Raw genomic sequence first — 19,425 nt, 5'->3', positions numbered from 1 at the left:
TCTCAACCTTCTTTTGGTTAAGGAAAACAAACGGAGCTCCTCAAGTCTCCTTTCATACGACAGGCTTTCCATTCCTCGGATCATTCTAGTGGCCCTTCTTTGTACCCGTTCCAGTTTGAATTCATCCTTCTTAAACATGGAAGACCAAAACTGCACACAATACTCCAAATGAGGTCTTACCAACGCCTTATATAACGGGACTAGCACCTCCTTATCCCTACTAGAAATACCTCGCCTAATGCATCCCAAGACCGCATTAGCTTTTTTAACGGCCACATCACATTGCCTACTCATTCATAGTCATCCTACGATCAACCAGGACTCCTAGGTCCTTCTCCTCCTCCGTTACTTCCAACTGGTGCGTCCCCAGCTTACAACTAAAGTTCTTGTTAGTCATCCCTAAATGCATAACCTTACACTTCTCACTATTGAATTTCATCCTGTTACTAATACTCCAGAGATTTGGATGACCTTGTAAACTGGAGTATTAGTAACAGGATGAAATTCAATAGTGAGAAGTGTAAGGTTATGCATTTAGGGATGACTAACAAGAACTTTAGTTGTAAGCTGGGGACGCACCAGTTGGAAGTAACGGAGGAGGAGAAAGACCTGGGAGTCCTGGTTGATCGTAGGATGACTATGACTATTTCATGGTCTTCCGTCTTTCTTTCACGGCATTTTTCAACAGCCCTTGTTTGCTGTGCACCCCGGCATCTTTGTGTGAAGGGATGGATCCCTCACTACTCTCTTATCCTCTGATAACTGTCATTAAAACAATGTGAGTGGGAGTGCAGTTAATCATGGAGTTCCTAACTGAACAAGACTCCCAATTGCCTGACATAGTGTATAATATGGATAGGAGCAACTTTAGATTTTGTTTTGGCATTCACGGAATAGCTGCATGCAGTGGACCATTGCTTTTGGGCTTGGGAAACAAGCACTGAATGTGGGATCACATTGTCATTCGGGTCTGGGATGACGAGCGGCGGCAACAGAACTTTCAGATGCAGAAAACCACCTTCTTGGAACTGTGTGTGGCCCTTGCCCCAGCACTGCAGCGCAAAGACACCAGAATGAGAGCTGCCCTGGTGGTAGAGAAGTGCATAGCAATCGCATTGTGGAAGCTTGCGACTCTAGACTGCCACCAGTTGGTTGCACATCAATTTGGAGTTGGGAAGTTGACCACTGGGGCTGCGTTAATGCAAGTGTGCAGGGCAATTAATCGCATTCTGCTATGAAGGACCGTGACTCTGGGAAATGTGCATGAAATAGTGGGCGGCATTGCAGAAATGGGTTTCCCTAACAGTGGAGGGGTGATAGATGGCACACACATTCCAATTTTGGCACCAGACCCACCTAGTGACGGAGTACATCAATAGGAAGGGGTATTTCTACATGGTTTTGCAGGCACTTGTGGATCACCATGGGCGTTTCACTGGTATTAACATGGGGTGGTCCGGGAAGGTGCATGATGCACGCATCTTCAGGAACATCGGCCTGTACAGAAAGCTGCAAGCGGGGACTTTCTTTCCAGACCAGAAGATTACAGTGGGGGATGTTGAAATGCTCATAGTGATTCTGGGAGTCCCAGCGTACCCCTTACAACTATGGCTCATAAAATCTTACGCTGGAAACCTGGCTAGAAGTAAGGAGCAGTTCAACAACAAGCTGAGTAGGTGCCGGATCACTATGGAATGTGCCCTTGGCAGATAAAATGCGCACTGGCGATGCCTTTATGGCAGGTTAGACCTCAATGAGGGTAATATACCCATGGTCATAGCCTCATTTTGTATGTTGCATAATATTTGTGAAGCTAAGGGTGAAAGGCTTGCTCAGGGGTGGAGTGCTGAGGCAGACTGCTTGGCTGCTGATTTTGAGTAGCCAGGTACTAGGGCTATCAGAGGGGCCCAGAGAGGGGCAATTCGAATGAGGGAGGCTTTGAGGCAACATTTTGAAAATGAGAACCAGTAATGTATATCTCTGATTTGGTACTGCAGTGTTGCATCTAGTTTTCATAGGAAGCAATTGTGAAATTTGGGGCCTTAAATTCCACTAAGTAAATGATTAAAGTGCTTTTGTATGTCTTGATAGTGCTTGCTATCTCAATTTGTAGGACACAAATAACGGTTAGTTATCATTCAAAACTTTGCTTTTATTTCAGAAAAAAACAACACAAACACACATACTCTTGGTGGGAAAGGAGATACAAGGGAAGAGAAAACTTTCAAAACTGTGTGTAGGTCCAGCTATCATTTTGAAAGTTGTCCAAGGGGGTGGAGTGAACGGGAAACTGAGAACTTGTGGAAAGCGGAAAGGACTGTGCGGGTGGAGTTTGGGTGGGGGTACAGGAAAGAGTTCTGAATGTGCTGCAGGAGAGGGCAGGCATGCATCTGCTCAGTTAGCAGCATTATTAAGGACTTCAGCATCTGCGTTTTCTCCTCCATGACTTGAATCACCCGCTCAGTAGTGTCCTTAACAAATTCTTGATTTTCTTTTCTGTCCTGCCTTTTGGCTTCCCTCCACTCCCTGCATTCCCTTTTCTCTGCACTGGAGAATTGCAGTACCTCCCAGAACATGTCTTCTTTGCTCCGTCTTGGGCGCTTTCTTAGCTGACGGAGATACTCTGCCAGTGTGTGTGAGTGTCCCTCAAGGCCACATCTGCAGAAGCACAAGAAACAATGCACAGAAGCATGATTGTTAAATTCACGTACAGCATTGAAACATTTCAGTAAAATACACCTCTGGTAACATTACAATCACTTTCTCACTGACCCATGGCAAGCGCACATCTTGGCAAACATCTAAAGCATAATGAGTGTTGGCTGGGAAGGGCTCTCTACCTGGGGAAAAGAGCACTCTGGAAGGATTGCGTTGCAGAGACTAGAGAAAATATTCTAATCTCTCCCACACTTTTCCACAGGCAGGGGTTATTGTAGCACATATCTCACTCCCGAGGGTAAGCAGGGAAGCAAGGGAACATCTACTACACACCAGTGGATTCTTCCCTGGTCCCTATGCTGCTTGCCTGTATGATGCTTTGGTCCCCGCACAAGTGATTGCTGAATGGCTGGGAAAGTTTCCTACAATGGGGGAAGGAACAAAGCAGCTCCTCCAAGGAACCTTCCTTAGAGGATTGCCAAGTACCTCCAGGAAAGTTTCCTAGAGATCTCTAAGGAGGATTTCCATGAGAACTTGGCATGCATCAATACTATGGTCTGCTGTATTGATTAGCCACACAAGGAAATGTCCGGCACACAGAAACACGGGCAGCCTTGTACATTTCTATACCTTGAACCCACTTCCGCACCTCACAAACCACAGCTACTTACCAGGCGTCTCCTCTCCTGCTTCTTGTTCACCAGAGAGCAACTGCTGAGACTGGCTAGTCACCTCTGGAGTGGTAAAACTGTTCCTGGCTGGCTGCCTCATTGGGCAACCCCGCTGTGGAGACTACATCATTGTCTAACTCCATCTCTTTGTCAGCCCAAGTCCAAACATCTTCACTTCTACCTTTAGTCCCTGCAGCTTGAGCCTGAGTCAGTTGACCCAGGTTCTCAGACTTGCTGCTGTGGAGTGTGTTTTTTTTTTTTTTTTTTTTCTATGTAGCCATATACTTAGATGACCAACTCCCACTGAAAGTCAGTGACAATTATGTGCCAACTGCCACTTGTCTTTGACAATCTTTTTGGGCTGATTTAAAATGTTACTGTTTTCCCTCCTTGACTTTGTTCACTAATGCTCTTAATGCTGATGAATGAGTCACACTTAACTTTTTTTCTTTTAAACAGCTTGATAAAACCAGGATCCAAGCCGCCAACAACTCCTGTGAAATTGAAGAAAGTCAGTACCTTCCAAGAATTTGAAAGTAACACAAGTGATGCTTGGGATCTTGGGGATGATGATGATGAACTCTTAACAATGGCAGCTGAAAATTTAAATACAGATGTAGTCATGGAAACGGCTAACAAAGTAATTCAGAATCACAGCAGGCTACAAGAACAGCATAAACTGCAGGAGGAACAGCTACAGGAAGACAAACCAGTACCATTTTCAGAATTGCCTTCAGTGGTGTATGGTGACAACAGGCTGGTTAAATCAGTCAGTGAAAGTCATGCATCAAGTTCTGCAGGTATGTTAAGATATGAAAATGATGCTGAAGTCTGAATTTTAGAGGTTTCAAAATGCTAAACTCTTGTACTGTCAATTTTTTTTAAAACTTAATACCCCAAGAAAAAATATTGATGGTGAACACTAATTGATGAAAGGGACATTGCATGTCAAAACAAGCTTTAAAATGTTGGGGTGAGGTAACAAGATGTTTCTTGTTTTCAAACTGTTAAACCACCTCATTGCTAGTTTAAATTGGATCTTTGAGTTTAGTCAAGTGGTCAGCTGAATCAAGGTGGTTTCAGGATTGGTTATAAAATTACTTTTTTGGGTAAAATTTGCAATTAAGATGCAGCTCAGACAAAAGGTTTTTAAAACTGTTTGTTTTATAAACAGTCTAAAGTTTAATTAAAAGAAAAGGTCAAAGACTAGTTCCACCTACCCATATTTCCATTCCTCCCTTTTTTTTCTAATTGCACCGTATTTCCTTACTGAGTCTGTCAGTTTCCTCATCTGTAAAATGTTGAGAACTCTCTTGGGCCTCACATGTGGGTTGTGAGGATAAAGTTTATATATGCTCATTTTTTTGTTATCTGTTAAGACTGATGTTTTAAAACAACTACTTGATAAATTGGAGAAGATGGGATGGAGAGGGGACACAGGGCAGGGCAGAACTCCTCTGAAGCAGTGCAACCTCAACTGACTTGGACTGTATCTCACGCATGTTGGTCTTTGAAATAACGCTTGTTTTTTTCACAATCTCAGCAACAGTTGGTAAAGACCGCTTTCCACAGTATATTGATCTTTATAGTTGGGCCCAATTAATAATTAAATGGGCCTTAACCTTTGAGGTATGACATCTCAGATTGAAGTGCTCTATTGAAGGTCTTGTGAGTCCTGGAATACTCCTGGAGGAAAAGCTGATTCTCCTAAATCTAAGAAGCCATTTGCAGTTGAGACTGCTGGCTTGGTCTACACTGGGGATATTTCCCCCAAGAGTCTATTTTTTTTTAAATTGAGTCATGGTGTAGACCAGATTACAGGTGGCATAAATTAACTTCCAGAGAATCTCTAAATTAGTGGGGCTTTACTAATACTCTCCTTTTTTCTGTTGTAGAGAGTGTTAGTGAAAATTCTTCCATGCAGAGGTCACAGTCCCTTCCACATGCTCCAACAGATCCATTAGAGGGTGAAGTGGCAGACCACAATATGTCAGCTACTCCAGCACTAACTGAAAGAGAGGCATTCAGATTAGACAAATTTAAGCAACTACTTGCTGGTCCTAACACAAATCTTGGTAAGTACTTTAAAAATAAAAATGATGTGGATTTTAACAGAAGAACTCCTACTTTTATTATTTTTGCTGTTTGACATACCATATTATAATGATGTGGGTGAGAATTTACAGTTGCTCTCCTAATCACTTAAATGTTTTCAGTTTTGAGTTGGCTGAGTTGAGAATTTTAAGATGCAATTGTGATCTTGTTCTAATGCTTGTAGTATACTAATCGTGTACATCAAAATGTTTAAATTCTTTTGTTACCTGATATAATGTGGCTTTTTTGATCTGCCCTGTCCTCCTTGAAGTATTTAGTTCATTATATGTCCAAATAACTTGCTGAGTATCTTTTATTTGAATAACTTGTGGAAACAAATGACGAGAGACCGAAGACAGAGGGTAGGTTGGATACTGGAAAACATAATTCAAGTGGTATTTGACACTTAAAAATAAGATTGCTCTATGTCAAAAAAAAGATTGAAGAGCAATGGACTGGAACTCCAAGATCAATGAACTTGTGCCATCGACTGGAAGAATTATGGGTACATCCGAAGCCGTGTAAATGGGAAAAGGAATCGAGAAGTGAAGTGCAATATAGTATCAAAGTATCACTGTTTGTCTTCCATAAGAGCATTCTCTATGTTCAAGGACTAACAGTAGATAGTATCTGCCATACCAGTACCATTTTTTGTATGTGTTATACTATTATCTGACAGTTTCTGTAACTTAATGCACAAAAAACATGAAGATGACATTACTGAAATAATTGCTATCTGATGTGAATAAGAGCTTTTCTAGTTGTTCAATCTCTGCACCAACCTCCTGGAGTTGCAGGCTATAGGAAATGTAGTAGTTAGCTACTTCCCAAGGGCTTCTCCAAAGTCATAGCAATTTTTAGTATATGGAGAGTGGCAACGGAATAACTGAGGTTCATTTCAACTTCCAAGACAGAAAAGTGAGCCTGTAAAGAGGCTAGAAAGATTATACTGCACCTGGAGAAGTTGATTAAATTCTTCCGAACCACATAGATATTTGGCAAAAATCAAAAATAAGAATGGAACTAGGAATAGGGATTTCCTTGAGTTGGCTCATCCTGGAAGATGTGTGCATGCAACTCTTGTTAAAAGCAATGAGAAATGCACGTTTGCAGTTCCTGAGGTGACTGGCCCCTGATTGCTAATCCCAGTTCTTCCACTGCCTTCATTTGCAGCCATGTGCTGACTGTTTTAGACGTCCCAGCGTAAATGATTTTGATGGGAACTACAGGTACTAACCTCCTTTGAAAATAGTTTCTTTAATCTTTTTTTTTCATGAATTTTTTTTCTCCCTACTGGATGGGTATAGCAGTAGCCTACCATATCCACATCTAGAGTTTAAGGTCTTTGCAATGAGGGTTTTTCTTTTACCTATCAAGTGATTAGCAGACTTTTGACATTATATTATTATTTATTTTATTTATATTACTGTAGTGCCCTAGCAGCCCTAATCATGGACCAAGACCCCAACAGAAAATCTTAATGTGCTGTTAGGATTCATATTCTTAAAACTTCTGCCATATAGAAGTATTCTGTTCAGTCAAAGTCATGATGATGTGTTTTTTTCCTCTTATACCATAGATTAATACACATTACTTGTTGATGCCCATAAAGTAACAATAAAAAGCAGCAGCATTACAAGCAGATCAATATGAAATGAACACCTAACATCTTAAGACATTTTAAATTCTATCGTAACTAAATTAAAAGGCGCCAGAACTATTTTCTTTCTAGAGTGCATAATATAGGCAACAGTAATAACTTTGAGTGATTCAGTTGCAATAGGCCTTAACAGTCATAGAAACATACATTTCCTATTAAAACAGAGTATTTTAATAAGAGAAGTAAGATTATAAAATGAGTATTGGATCTTTTTTAAAATGTAGCCTTACCTATTTAACTCTGACAACACAATTAGACAAATACTTGTGAATGCATGTGTGCATTGAATATTTCCCCATACAGTCAACACACTGGCCGTATACCTGTAATTTAATCTGTTATGAATAGCACAAATAACTTATGTTTGAGGCAAAATTTTGCTTTGTTGCTGTTACACTAGTGCAGTCACACTGATTTCAATAGGAGTTGCATCCATATAATCATAAGTAAAACTTGGTTCTTGTTCTTTCCTGTTGAACTTTTTTTAAACTTGAAAAAATAATACTTTTACCTTTTCCCATTACAAATGTAGAAGTAGGAAATACAGTTGGCTTTCTATATGTAAAGGAATTGAATAGTTTATCAATATTTTTCTTGGAACTAAACAGGATCAAGATTAAGTCCCTTTTTTAGATATCTGCTCATATGCAGTTTTGTTTGACACCTCATCCAGTCTAATTAGTGTGGACCTGTGTTCACAACCATTCTTTCTCTGTTTCTACAAAGCTAAATTGATAAATGTAACTTTTTGTTTGTAGCTCAGATATTGCTGAAAAAGTGATGGTGGTGGAGCCAGATAATAGGCTCCAGGATGAAAAAAATGGAGTGTTTGTCTAATAAGCTATCAAATATCCAAAACAGACACATTCTTATCTCAATGCTTTTGCTTCCATCATAACGGGAGAAATAAATAACAACAACAACAACCCCCCCCCCCCCACAAAGTAGTACAGCTACCCTTGAAATCCTTTCAGTTACATTTGGAAGACCACTGTCCTAGTGGAGACGTTGTAAAATCCATGTACCAATACATGGAAAAACAGCCATTCCTGCCATTTTACGTAGCTTGACTTTTCTAAGTGCTCTAAAATCCAAATGGTTACCCAGATTGCTTTGAAATGTGGTGTCCCACATGGGGTAGTGTTCATGATGCAAATTTGGGGTCATTTGTTCAAGGGGTTCCTGAGTTACAGGATCCTCCTAAAAAATGGTTGCCTTCTGCTGCCTTGTACTGTAGAACGGAGAGGTACTAATGATGGCTCTAATAAGACCTCTTGAAGGCTGTGAACTTTAGTTAATATAACTAAAGATAAAATTAATTACAAGCCCTCACTGAAGGCAAAAGGAGTTTTGAACTGAGAGGCTGGATGTTGCTATAATTTGAGAGTCATGGGCAGCACCTTATATTGGGAGGAATGTAATCAGAGTATTGCGGGGAGGGGGAATTAGTCATGTGAATGCTTCCTGGGAAGGATGGGGGAGAAGAGGTTTGGGTTGCAGTGATGGGTGGGAGATTACAGGGAGAGGGATAAATGGGGATTGATGGCCAGACAGGTGGGGACTCAGGTGACATGCGGGCATGGTAGCCCCCAGCTTTGTCAGTGCACCCCAACAACGCTGCAGGCCTAGTTCTGCCAGTGCATTCCAACCACACTGCATCCCAACCTACTGCATTCCCCAGCTCTCCCAGGTTGGGGATTATGGAGAGTGCGTGTGTCAAGGCTGATTCCCCTCTCTGGCACTTAGAATGCAGAAGGCGGGTGCCCTCAAGGATTCTAAAAATTAATACTGGCCACTCCAGACTTGTATTAAACTCCCACGGTTACAGCTTCTCTCTGACCTTGGATGGGTAGGTGCTGCCACCCCCCAAATTTAAAAACTCCCTTTTTGGAACCGAGAAATGCACACTTTGGAACTCCCTCCTGTGGGATACCCTCAAGCCCTTTCACCCCCTTCCCCCGCCTGCCCGGAGAAATGCTGAGAGAGAAAACAAAGGAAATTAGCTGTTGCCCCCAGATAATTAAACAACATGTGCACAAACGCCTTAGGACACTAAAAATCCAATCCTGTTCTTAAAAAAAAAAAAAGGTAAATTTTATTAAAAACAAAAAGAAAACACATTTGAAACTCAGGATAGATTTTAAAAGAGCAATTCCAAAAATTAAGCACTCAAATTATCTTTCTTGGGGGTTCTGCTTAAAGGTTACAAACAAACAAAAGCATCTGGGGTTAGCACAAAGGAGTCCCCTAGTCATAAGAAAAAAACAGAAATAAACTTAATCATGTCTTTCTAAACATTTCCGATCTATTTACATATCTGGGTTATGAAATAGGTAGTTCTAGATAGGAAAAAAAATCACCAAATCATATCTGGCCTTCAGCTTCTCACAGCATAACTGCTGCCCTGTTCTCCTCTTTCCTGGAGAATCACAACAGACACAAAGGGGAAGTTTCAGAGTAGCAGCCGTGTTAGTCTGTATCCGCAAAAAAAAAAAAAAAAAAAAACAGGAGTACTTGTGGCACCTTAAAGACTAACAACGATCCATTGTCTACAGCCAAGCTCTAAGATACAACCGTATTTGCTCCAATCCCTTGGACAGAGATAAACACCTACAAGATCTCTATCAAGCATTCTTAAACCTACAATACCCACCTGCTGAAGTGAAAAAACAGATTGACAGAGCCAGAAGAGTACCCAGAAGCCACCTACTACAGGACAGGCCTAAAAAAGAAAATAACAGAACACCACTAGCCATTACCTACAGCCCCCAACTAAAACCTCTCCAGCGCATCATCAAAGATTTACAACCTATCCTTAAAGATGATCCCTCACTCTCACAGATCTTGGGAGACAGGCCAGTCCTTGCTTATAGACAGCCTCCCAACCTGAAGCAAATACTCACCAGCAACATACAACATAAACACTAACCCAGGAACCTATCCTTGCAATAAAGCCCGATGCCAGCTCTGTCCACATATCCATTCAAGTGACACCATCACAGGACCTAATCACATCAGACACGCCATCAGGCACCTGCACATCTACCAACGTGATATATGCCATCATGTGCCAGCAATGCCCCTCTGCCATGTACATTGGCCAAGACAGTCTCAAAAGAATAAATGGACACAAATCTGACATCAGGAATCATAACATTCAAAAACCAGTGGGAGAACACTTCAACCTTTCTAACCACTCAGTGACAGACTTGAAGGTGGCAATTTTGCAACAAAAAAACTTCAAAAACAGACTCCAAAGAGAGACTGCTGAACTTGAATTAATATGCAAACTAGATACAATTAACTGTGGTTTAAACAAAGACTGGGAATGGTTTGAATCTATTTCCCTATGTTAAGTTCTCCTCACACCTTCTATGGGCCATCTTAATTATCACTTCTAAAAGTTTTTTCCTCCTGCTAACGATAGCTCATCTCAATTGATTAGACTCTGCCTGTTGGTATGCATACTTCCACCTTTTCATGTTCTCTGTATGTATAAATATCTCCTGTCTGTGTGTTCCATTCTATGCATCCGAAGAAGTGAGCTTTAGCTCACGAAAGCTCATGCTTAAATAAATTTGTTAGTCTTTAAGGTGCCACAAGTACTCCTGTTTTTTTTTTTTTTTTTTTTTTAAAGGGGAAGTTGTTTCCCCACTTTAAGTTCTAGCCTTCCCATTGGCTCTTTTGGTCAGGTGCCCACTCCCTTTCCTTTACCTGGGGAATTTTTTTTAACCCTTTACAGGTAAAGCAAGCAGAGAACAGCCACCAAGAGGGACTTTAGAGCTAACTGGCTGGCTGGGTGTCCATAAAAGAGAGCTACCCTCCTCCCCCTTATTTATCACAGCATGGCAGCCACTAAATCTTTGAGTGACCCAAACTGTGAACAGTACTTAGGAATGTGTTCACTGCTTTGCTTGCGTCGATGTGCAGTTTGGAAGGATTTCATATTGCATATGAACCAATAAACGAAAAAAGCTGAGTTTCTTTGCCTGCCTGGTTAGTTTGAGGGAATGTGCCAATGCCTTTGCACACGCCGAACATCACACCACTGTTGTTTCTAGTCTGAACCTTTGTACACCTGTGCAATAAAAAATTTAATATCTCATGTTACTTTCTTCCAGTTGTCTGTTATAACAAGTATTTATTTTATGGGGAGGATTACTATGAATGCAGCAGAATAGTCAGCAGCTGGTTTAACCAAAATTTTTGATATATTGGGTGAGGAGGAGCTGGAGACAAAAGACTGTGTTGCAGGGAGAAGAGGGGAGGGAAAGGGGATGACAAGAAGAGGGCTTGTAGATGCAAAGGGGTTGGATGGGAGAGGGGATGGAGTAGTAGGCAATCCTTGGCTTGGTTGTTTTGAGAATCTGTATCTTACTAGCATCAGTGTGAGGGGGATCAAGTGGCTACTTCCTGATCTTGGGGCAGATTAATATGGGTGTTTCCAGAGAGACACAATGTGGAGGTTTGGAACTGACAGTGCAAATAGCTTGATTGCTGAGGGAAAAGAAATATATGCACTGCTATGTTTGCCAATATGTGGATCCTGGGAGATGACTCGATCTCAAGGTTGCAGAAGTTTGCAGGAGAGCAGGAAGTACATGGAGACTGCTGACTACAGGCTGATTTGGCTTGGTATGCAAGTTGTGGTACATATTAGGAACCACTAATTCCTACCAACGATATATCTGTTCCTGTTTAAAAAAAATTAGTAAATTCTATGCCAAAATATCCTTCATTAATGCATAGTTAAGGCTAATTTGGTCGTATGTCATCCCCCTGTGGAATGTTGAGTTGAGCAAACTCAAACTTCTGAAAACCAGGTAATGTAGAATTAAAATTGCCCATGCAATCACAACTCTGCCTTCTTTCAGCAGTGCTCCAATACACACTGTTAATACGCATACGTTTACCCTGCCAAATCCATAGTTGCTGAAATGTATAAGCTTGTTACTTCCTTTTATAGCACATTCACCCTCACCTACAGGTTTCAGTTTATGGCCTGGTCTGCACCTAAAACTTAGGTAAACCTAGCCAGGTCTCTCTGGGGTGTGAAAAAGATACTGATAGGTCAACAGAAGAATCCTTCTGTCAACATATATTCTGCCAGTTGAGGTGGTGGATTTACTACAACGGAAACCCCCCTTCCATCACTGTCGCAAGTGTCTACACTATAGCAGCATAACTGCAGCTGTGCCTTTGTTACACTTGTAGCATAGACATGCATGAACAATGTTAAAGGATCAAAAAAAGTTGCCAATGCTACCTTCTTTCTATCCACATAGCACATATTTTTACTGGCTCTTGACACTAGGTTCCAGATTCTTGCATACTATAGCGCACACATACACATTTGATATTCTTTCTGGGGAAGTGATTAATTTAAGAACCACTTCACATTTTTTCACAACTATTTTATGCTTTTTCACAGAATACCATCTCAACCTACAGTTTCACTTAATCTTGTTAAAGCAGTAGTTCTCAAACTCTTGTACTAGTGACCCCTTTCACATAGAAAGCCTCTGAGTGCAACCCGCCCTTAAAAAGTGTTTTTAATTTATAATATATGTAACACTATTATAAATACTGGAAGCAAATGGGGTTTCGGGTGGAGACTGACAGCTTGCGACCCCCCCACGTAATACCCTCGTGACCCCCTGAGGGGTCCCGCCCCCCAGTTGGAGAACCCTGTGTTAAAGCATTAGAATCCTTTCATTTCACTCACTGTTGACAATTTCCTTTGTAATAAAAGCCCTGCTACTGACAACCTATACAATTCTGCATTGAAATGATACTGGATACTGCATACTGGATCCTGAAGGTACACATCTTCCCTTTCCTCTCACATAAGTGCGCAAAATATAGATCTCCTTCATATCATAATGATAGCTTTCTCACATCTCAAGTAATCCACACACGTCTTCATGTCATAAACATAGCTTTATCAAGTAGGCCCAACTACTTCCTCCACCATTTCGTGTAGGTACATGTAAAATGCTGACTGCACTGGAGTGTAAGTAAATAATTGCCACTGGCCACTATTAGGTCTAGTCGACCAGAGGGAAGGTGACATGGACCACCTTTTTTTGGTTCCTTTTTTTGTCCTTAAATAGTGTTATGTAAAATCATGTGGGAGAGCATGGAAAAGGAAATGAAGACCTTGTATGTTTCAGCAACATGGGGTTGGCGGAGTGAAGGTATGTGTAAATCGGGCATATTGGAGGAATTGCTGAAAGAGGGCATGGGCAACCTTAACTCTGCATTTCCTGGATTTCCAAAGATTGAGATATTTGCTCAATTCAGCATGGTGCAAGGGGATGACATACGACCAAGCAACCTTAGTTCTGCATTAATAGTGTGGTGGGTGGTTTGTTTTGTTTGGTTTTTTTTGCCATTGATAATCTTTAATCAAGGAAGATGCCAAAAACTTAGTATCTTAACTTTGGAAGAATTAATTCTAGAAAATTACAGCAGAGATAAGGCTCCTAATTTCAAGTCTCCCCTTAGTCAGAGTTAAGGCTGCGAGTCTGTCGCAGGGGTCACCGAAGTCACAGATTCTGTGACCTCCGTGACTTTCGCAGCAGCTGTAAGGTAGTGAGTAAGGTACTTCCTCCTTGATAGTGGATTCAGTCTCATGTTTACAGAAATTTACACATTCTAGGATGGAGATTTAATCCTGGTAGAATACAGTGATTGTCATAAATATTCCTTGTCCCTTTTATATGGTTCATTAACATGGTAGACTGGAATTAAGGCCTGTTATGTCCTTTAAAACTTTTTAAAATTAAACTGTTATTGCAAAAATGCAGTAACTTGATTTTTTTTTTTTTTTTGTTCTTAGCCTCTTTATCTTTAATTTCTCAGCACTGAATTTCATATGCAATTTATCTCTCTCTGCTCCTGGTCTGTCCAAGTCATTTAGAATTTTATTGCCCTCTACAGTTTTTGATCTGTAATTTATCACTGTGGTACACATGCCTTCTTCCAGGTCATCGATAAATAGTATGAAGTGAACAAAATCTGTCCCAGCACTGATCCATGTGGCATGCCACTAATCATTTCTCTTTCAAACTGTTATCATCCAGAAGTACCCCATCTCATTGATGATCAAGTCAGTTTATTATCTGCTCAACATGCTTGTCCCTTCACTTAATACACAGAACTAATCTAGAAGGTCAGTACTATATCAAACTGCAGAGAAACTTTTTCTTTTAAAATAACATGAATCTGTGAAAGGAATTTTATTTTAACTATCCTTAAGTAACTTCTCATGTGTTTGAGTATATTTAGGAGGATTAGTGTCATGGTTTTAAAAGTGAGTATCATGGTTTGTAGTTTTCCAGATATTTCCCTAATTTTCCAATGTGTATTATTATATCATCTACTTAACTGGGATACATTTAATTGGGATGACTACTTTGAGATGTTTCCTAAGAAATCTATTTAGTTTAATGGTGAATGATAATGTTGGCTTCTTAATCAGAACAGTAGTGGTCAAACCTTCAACTTAATAACATATTTTCAGATGTTGCAAAATGATTTTAGTATTTAACCAGATGTTAATTAGATATGAAATGATAAATTATGAAATGAAGAATATTTGCACTAAAATAATTAGTTCAGACTTCCTTAAAAATGGCCTTGTCTCTTGATCAGTTCAGTTTACTCTTCTTACTTGATTGTTTTTTGTATTTGCATGTCTAAAAGGCTGATGCAAATAAACAGATATTACTCTTGAGGTTTTAGTAATTTTAGCTTTGAAATCATTGCCTTCTCTGTTTTCTCTTGCTTAATTTTTCCCATTTAACTTCATCGATACTTCTCTAATCCTCTCAAAACTTGGGTCACTGAAACTGAGTCTTATCTTTCTTCTATTTTGGTCTCATTTTAGTTTTAATTTACAAATTTATAGTAATTACTGCAGAGATGCTCCATTATCATTTAATCTTCAATTCATTTCCTCTCTTCAAAGAAAATAATACCTTTCTAAAAAAGAATGAGCAGTGCTTTTATATATGGAAAGTGTTTTCTACTGTGTCAACAAAATTATTGTTGGGTTTATTTCTTCCCTTACTGCATTTGTTCACTATCTGTCTGAGTAGGTGGGTGAAATCTCCCTTCACCCATATTCTTGGCTGTATTAAAAATACATAAACCTCCATGTTTCTTCTGATGAAATGTTTGTCTTGCTCTTACTTTTTTTATCTTGTATTTCTGATTGGATCTCTTATTCCAGTTACTCTTTCCTGTCTGTCTTGGTGAAACCCTGGTGCTGTTGAAGTCAATGGGAATTTAGCCATTGACTTCAGGGAGCACAGGATTTAACCCAATAATGTCACTATTCCTCCTCTTGCCTTCCATGAGTGATCTTTTTCCGATCTATTCCCTGTTTGCCTACCAATAATTATCTGAAATTTTGCATTTGCTGCTTTGATTACATTGATCTTACTTTTTCACTACTCTTCCCCTTCTGTTTCTTCTTCCTATTGTTCCTCTTAGCCTTCATCTTGGTTTTTCACTTCACCATCTGTTTTCAAATATAATACACAATCAACCCTTATTTTCAGGGCAAATATGAAAGCTGGGTATCAAGACAGAATATTAATTAGGGCTGTCAAGCAATTAAAAAGTAATTGCAATTAACTGTGTGGTAAAAACATTAATCTTGATTAATCGCACTATTAAACAATAATAGAATACCATTTATTTAAATATTTTTGGATGTTTTCTACACTTTCAAATATATTGATTTCAATTACAACACAGAATACAAAGTGTACAGTGCTCACATTTTTTATTACAAATATTTGCACTATAAAAATGATAAAAGAAATAATATTTTTCAATTCCCCCATTATAAGTGCTGTAGTACAACCTCTTTATCATAGAAGTTGAACTTACAAATGTAGAATTATGTACAAAAATAACTGCATTCAAAAACAAAACAATGTAAAACTTTAGAGCCTGCAAGTCCACTCATTTCTCCTACTTGTTTGGCCAATTGCTCAGACAAATGAGTGTGTTCACATTTGCGGGAGATAATGCTGCCCGCTTCTTGTTTACAATGTCACCTCAAAGTCAGAACAGGCATTCTCATGGCACTATTGTAGTTGGCGTTGCAAGATATTTACGTGCCAGATGTGCTAAAGCTTCATATGTCCCTTCATGCTTCAACCACCCTTCCAGAGGACATGTGTCCACGCTGATGACTGGTTCTGCTCAATAACGATCCAAAGCACTGCGGACCGATGTATGTTCATTTTCATCATCTGAGTCAGATGCCACCAACAGACGACGACTGATTTTCTTCTTTGGTGGTTTGGGTTCTGTAGTTTCCGCATTGGAGGTGTTGCTCTTTTAACACTTCTGAAAGCATGTTTCACACCTCATCCCTCTCAGATTTTGGAAGGCACTTCAGCTTCTTAAACCTTGAGTCAAGTGCTGTAGCTATCTTCAGAAATCTCACATTGGTACCTCTTTTGCGTTTTGTGAAATCTGCAGTGAAAGTTTTCTTAAAACGAACAACATGTGTTGGATCATCATCTAAGATTGCTATAACATGAAATATATGGCAGAATGCGGGTAAACCAGAGCAGCAGACATACAATTCTCCTCCCAAGGAGTTGAATCACAAATTTAATTAATGCATTTTTTTTTAATGAGTATCATCAGCATGGAAGCATGTCCTCTGGAATGGTGGCTGAAGCATGAAGCAGCATGTGAATGTTTAGAATATCTGGCACGTAAATACCTTGCAGTGCCATGCGAATACCTGGTCTCACTTTCAGGTGACATTGTAAGTAGAAGATATGCTAGATGGAAAAAGCTGTCTTGGTTCCTGCGGTTATTTGATCAAGCAGCTGGAATCTATCAGGACCCACCACCAACTTGAAACTTGATTAATAAATGATGGTTATATTCCATCAGGACTGAAAATAATCTCAGCCAGGTCTTTTATCATGAATACCCTAGTTTTGATTTGAATTGAACTTTGAGCAATTCTTTGTATCTGTGTCCCAGTCTGACCCAGTCATTGATAGAGACACTTGATTATACTCCTCACTCTGGATGAAATGGAGGGGGGAAGAGCGTTTCAGCATGTCAAAAATACATTAGTCCCCAACATAAGCATATTTGCAAAGTTTCATTATTACTTTTGTATTTAACTGGAAGTCCAGTACAGGATACGTGAGTTAGCAAAATTCCTAAAAGATAGGATTGGGAGAGGATCTGTGTGGAGCACCCTCTGCTGTCTCCCAACCTCAAGAAGTGAGTTTGACAGTTCAATAATTGGGTAATTATGGCCATTTAAATTATTTTCCTAAATGTAGTCTGGGGGGTTAAGGGTATTGACTTGAGGTATGTTCACATTCAGTTAAATGGATTCAGAAGATAGAGACTAAAATCTTAAAGAATTTGATTAATGGAGATGGGGGATTGGGAAGGTGAAAGCATTATAGTGCCTGATCTTGAGAGCATGTGGAACACTTGTAACTGTTGTTATCTTATAGGCTATGACTCCCATGACTTCAACAGTAGTATTTGGTGCTCTGCTGATCTATGGATGAGGCATTTGAAAAGCTAAATAAAAGCTAATGCCAAGCTAATGGTGGGTGTGAAAGATTAGAATAACTTAGTTATTATATTTCATTGTATATACTAGCGGTATTGCATTAAAAAATGAGAATTAGGACCCCAAAACCCTCTTCCCCAACAGCAAAGTGAACTCCATCTCTGGCTCCTGTCGGCCTGGGTCCATTACGCTTTAGGAAGCATGCACTGTAATGCAATTATCTCTTCCTTGGGAGGAAAGCTAGTGAGCAGCTGTAGGCAGGTCCTGGCAGGTTAGGGAGGCACTAAACAAAGTATCAGGCTCTTGATTGCAGCAAATGGGGAATTCCATGGCATCCTGGGAAAATACCAAATTCTGTGGCTGAATTGCAGAGTCCACAGGACCCTGATTGAGATGGATGGTGCAGTTCACACAGCATTGCAGACTCTGCAGATTCACTACAATGGTTTTTCAAGATTGTTTTCAAGGTTATTGCTGCAATCAGAAGGGCTAGAAACATATGTTTTTAAATGAAGCTGAGTTTTAGGAGCACAGTTCTTTGGCAAGGAATGTGTTCCATGCCAGATTCTGTGACCATGGAATACACAGGACCCTGGCTATAATCAGGAAATGAAATGGTAGTGTGTGGAATTCTCTAACTTTACCTTCCACATTTGCACTAGAGGTCCCTGTGAGCCAGTGTGTCGGGACAATGGCATCCATTTTGACCAGGTGTGGCATGGCACCTGAGGTGACTCAGTCTGGCAGGGCTGTCAGTTGATTCCTGGTCTGAAAAACCCCTCAGCTCTTAAGTACCTCAGGGGGTTGATAGGCTACATCTGTACTACCTTGGTTCTCCTTAGTTGCATGTAGATATGTCAAGGAAAACTCTTTAGCATGTATTTTGTCAATAAAAAGGTGTGACACCAATTTCCTCCCCCCCATGTGACATCTGGATGTTTCATATCTCTCAAATGTGATTGTAGATTTTAGAAAACCAACACTGAATCTTTTTTTTCTTAATCTCTCTTGGTAATTGTTTTGATAGCTTAGTAATGTGGAATTTTAATACAGTGGTAAAAACTCAGTTTTGTCTCACTATTCATTTGCTCTAAGTTAATATAAAATGTTTATATAAACTTGAACTCACATAATTTAAACAAGTCCTTATTTCTAGACCTAGGCAAGAGCAAGCGAAATATGGGGTTTTGTCCAGGTATTTTTGGTATCTCAGAGCATTCTCCCTTGTTACAACAGGGTTTTTTTTTTTTTTTTTTTTTTGTGGGGTGGGGGTGGTGTCAATATCTCTAAGGAAATTGGGCAATTGACTCCTTCATTTAACTTCTCCTGAATCTGGCAGGAGGAACTGTTGAGTGACAAGTTCTGCATTCTATCTATAGAGACTAAATATTAATGCCCAGTCTCTTAAACATTATACAATTAGTAACTAGTTCAAGAGATCTGAAATGAAAATAACAGAATAGTTGAAGGGGATGGGGAATTGCACAGTGCATGAAGTGATGCTGGACAATGGTAATTGTGCTTAAACTTTTTTGCAGGAAAGGTAAGCAGTCTCCATAATTTATTCTGACAATTTACTCTGGATTATCACCTTTCCTACTTGAAATTTCTTTTTTAATGGTCTTCTCAATCACTTTTGCTCCTTTGTTTTCCTAATCCTAATGTTCACTTACTTTCTAATATCCACCTCATCCGTTTCACTTCTCAGTAAATTCTCCTACTTTCTACCTCTGTTAGTTAACCTGGCTTACTTTTTTCTTTATTCATTC

At 39.7% G+C, this 19,425-nt stretch overlaps 1 protein-coding gene across 8 annotated transcripts in view; it reads left to right on the top strand.

Moving 5' to 3' along the window:
* TBC1D22A (TBC1 domain family member 22A) overlaps positions 1-19,425 on the top strand; it is a 421,974-nt gene that overhangs the window by 18,337 nt on the left and 384,212 nt on the right. For all 8 annotated transcript variants that reach the window (XM_039515243.1, XM_039515232.1, XM_039515281.1 and 5 more), the window contains exons 3-4: positions 3,789-4,129; positions 5,225-5,404. In XM_039515243.1, the coding sequence (XP_039371177.1) occupies positions 3,789-4,129; positions 5,225-5,404 (521 nt within the window). The remainder of the gene's footprint in view (positions 1-3,788; positions 4,130-5,224; positions 5,405-19,425) is intronic.

This window comes from Mauremys reevesii, linkage group 1 (assembly GCF_016161935.1).
Source record: "Mauremys reevesii isolate NIE-2019 linkage group 1, ASM1616193v1, whole genome shotgun sequence".
NCBI classification, from domain to species: Eukaryota; Metazoa; Chordata; order Testudines; family Geoemydidae; genus Mauremys; species Mauremys reevesii.
This window is presented reverse-complemented; position numbering and strand designations above follow the sequence as displayed.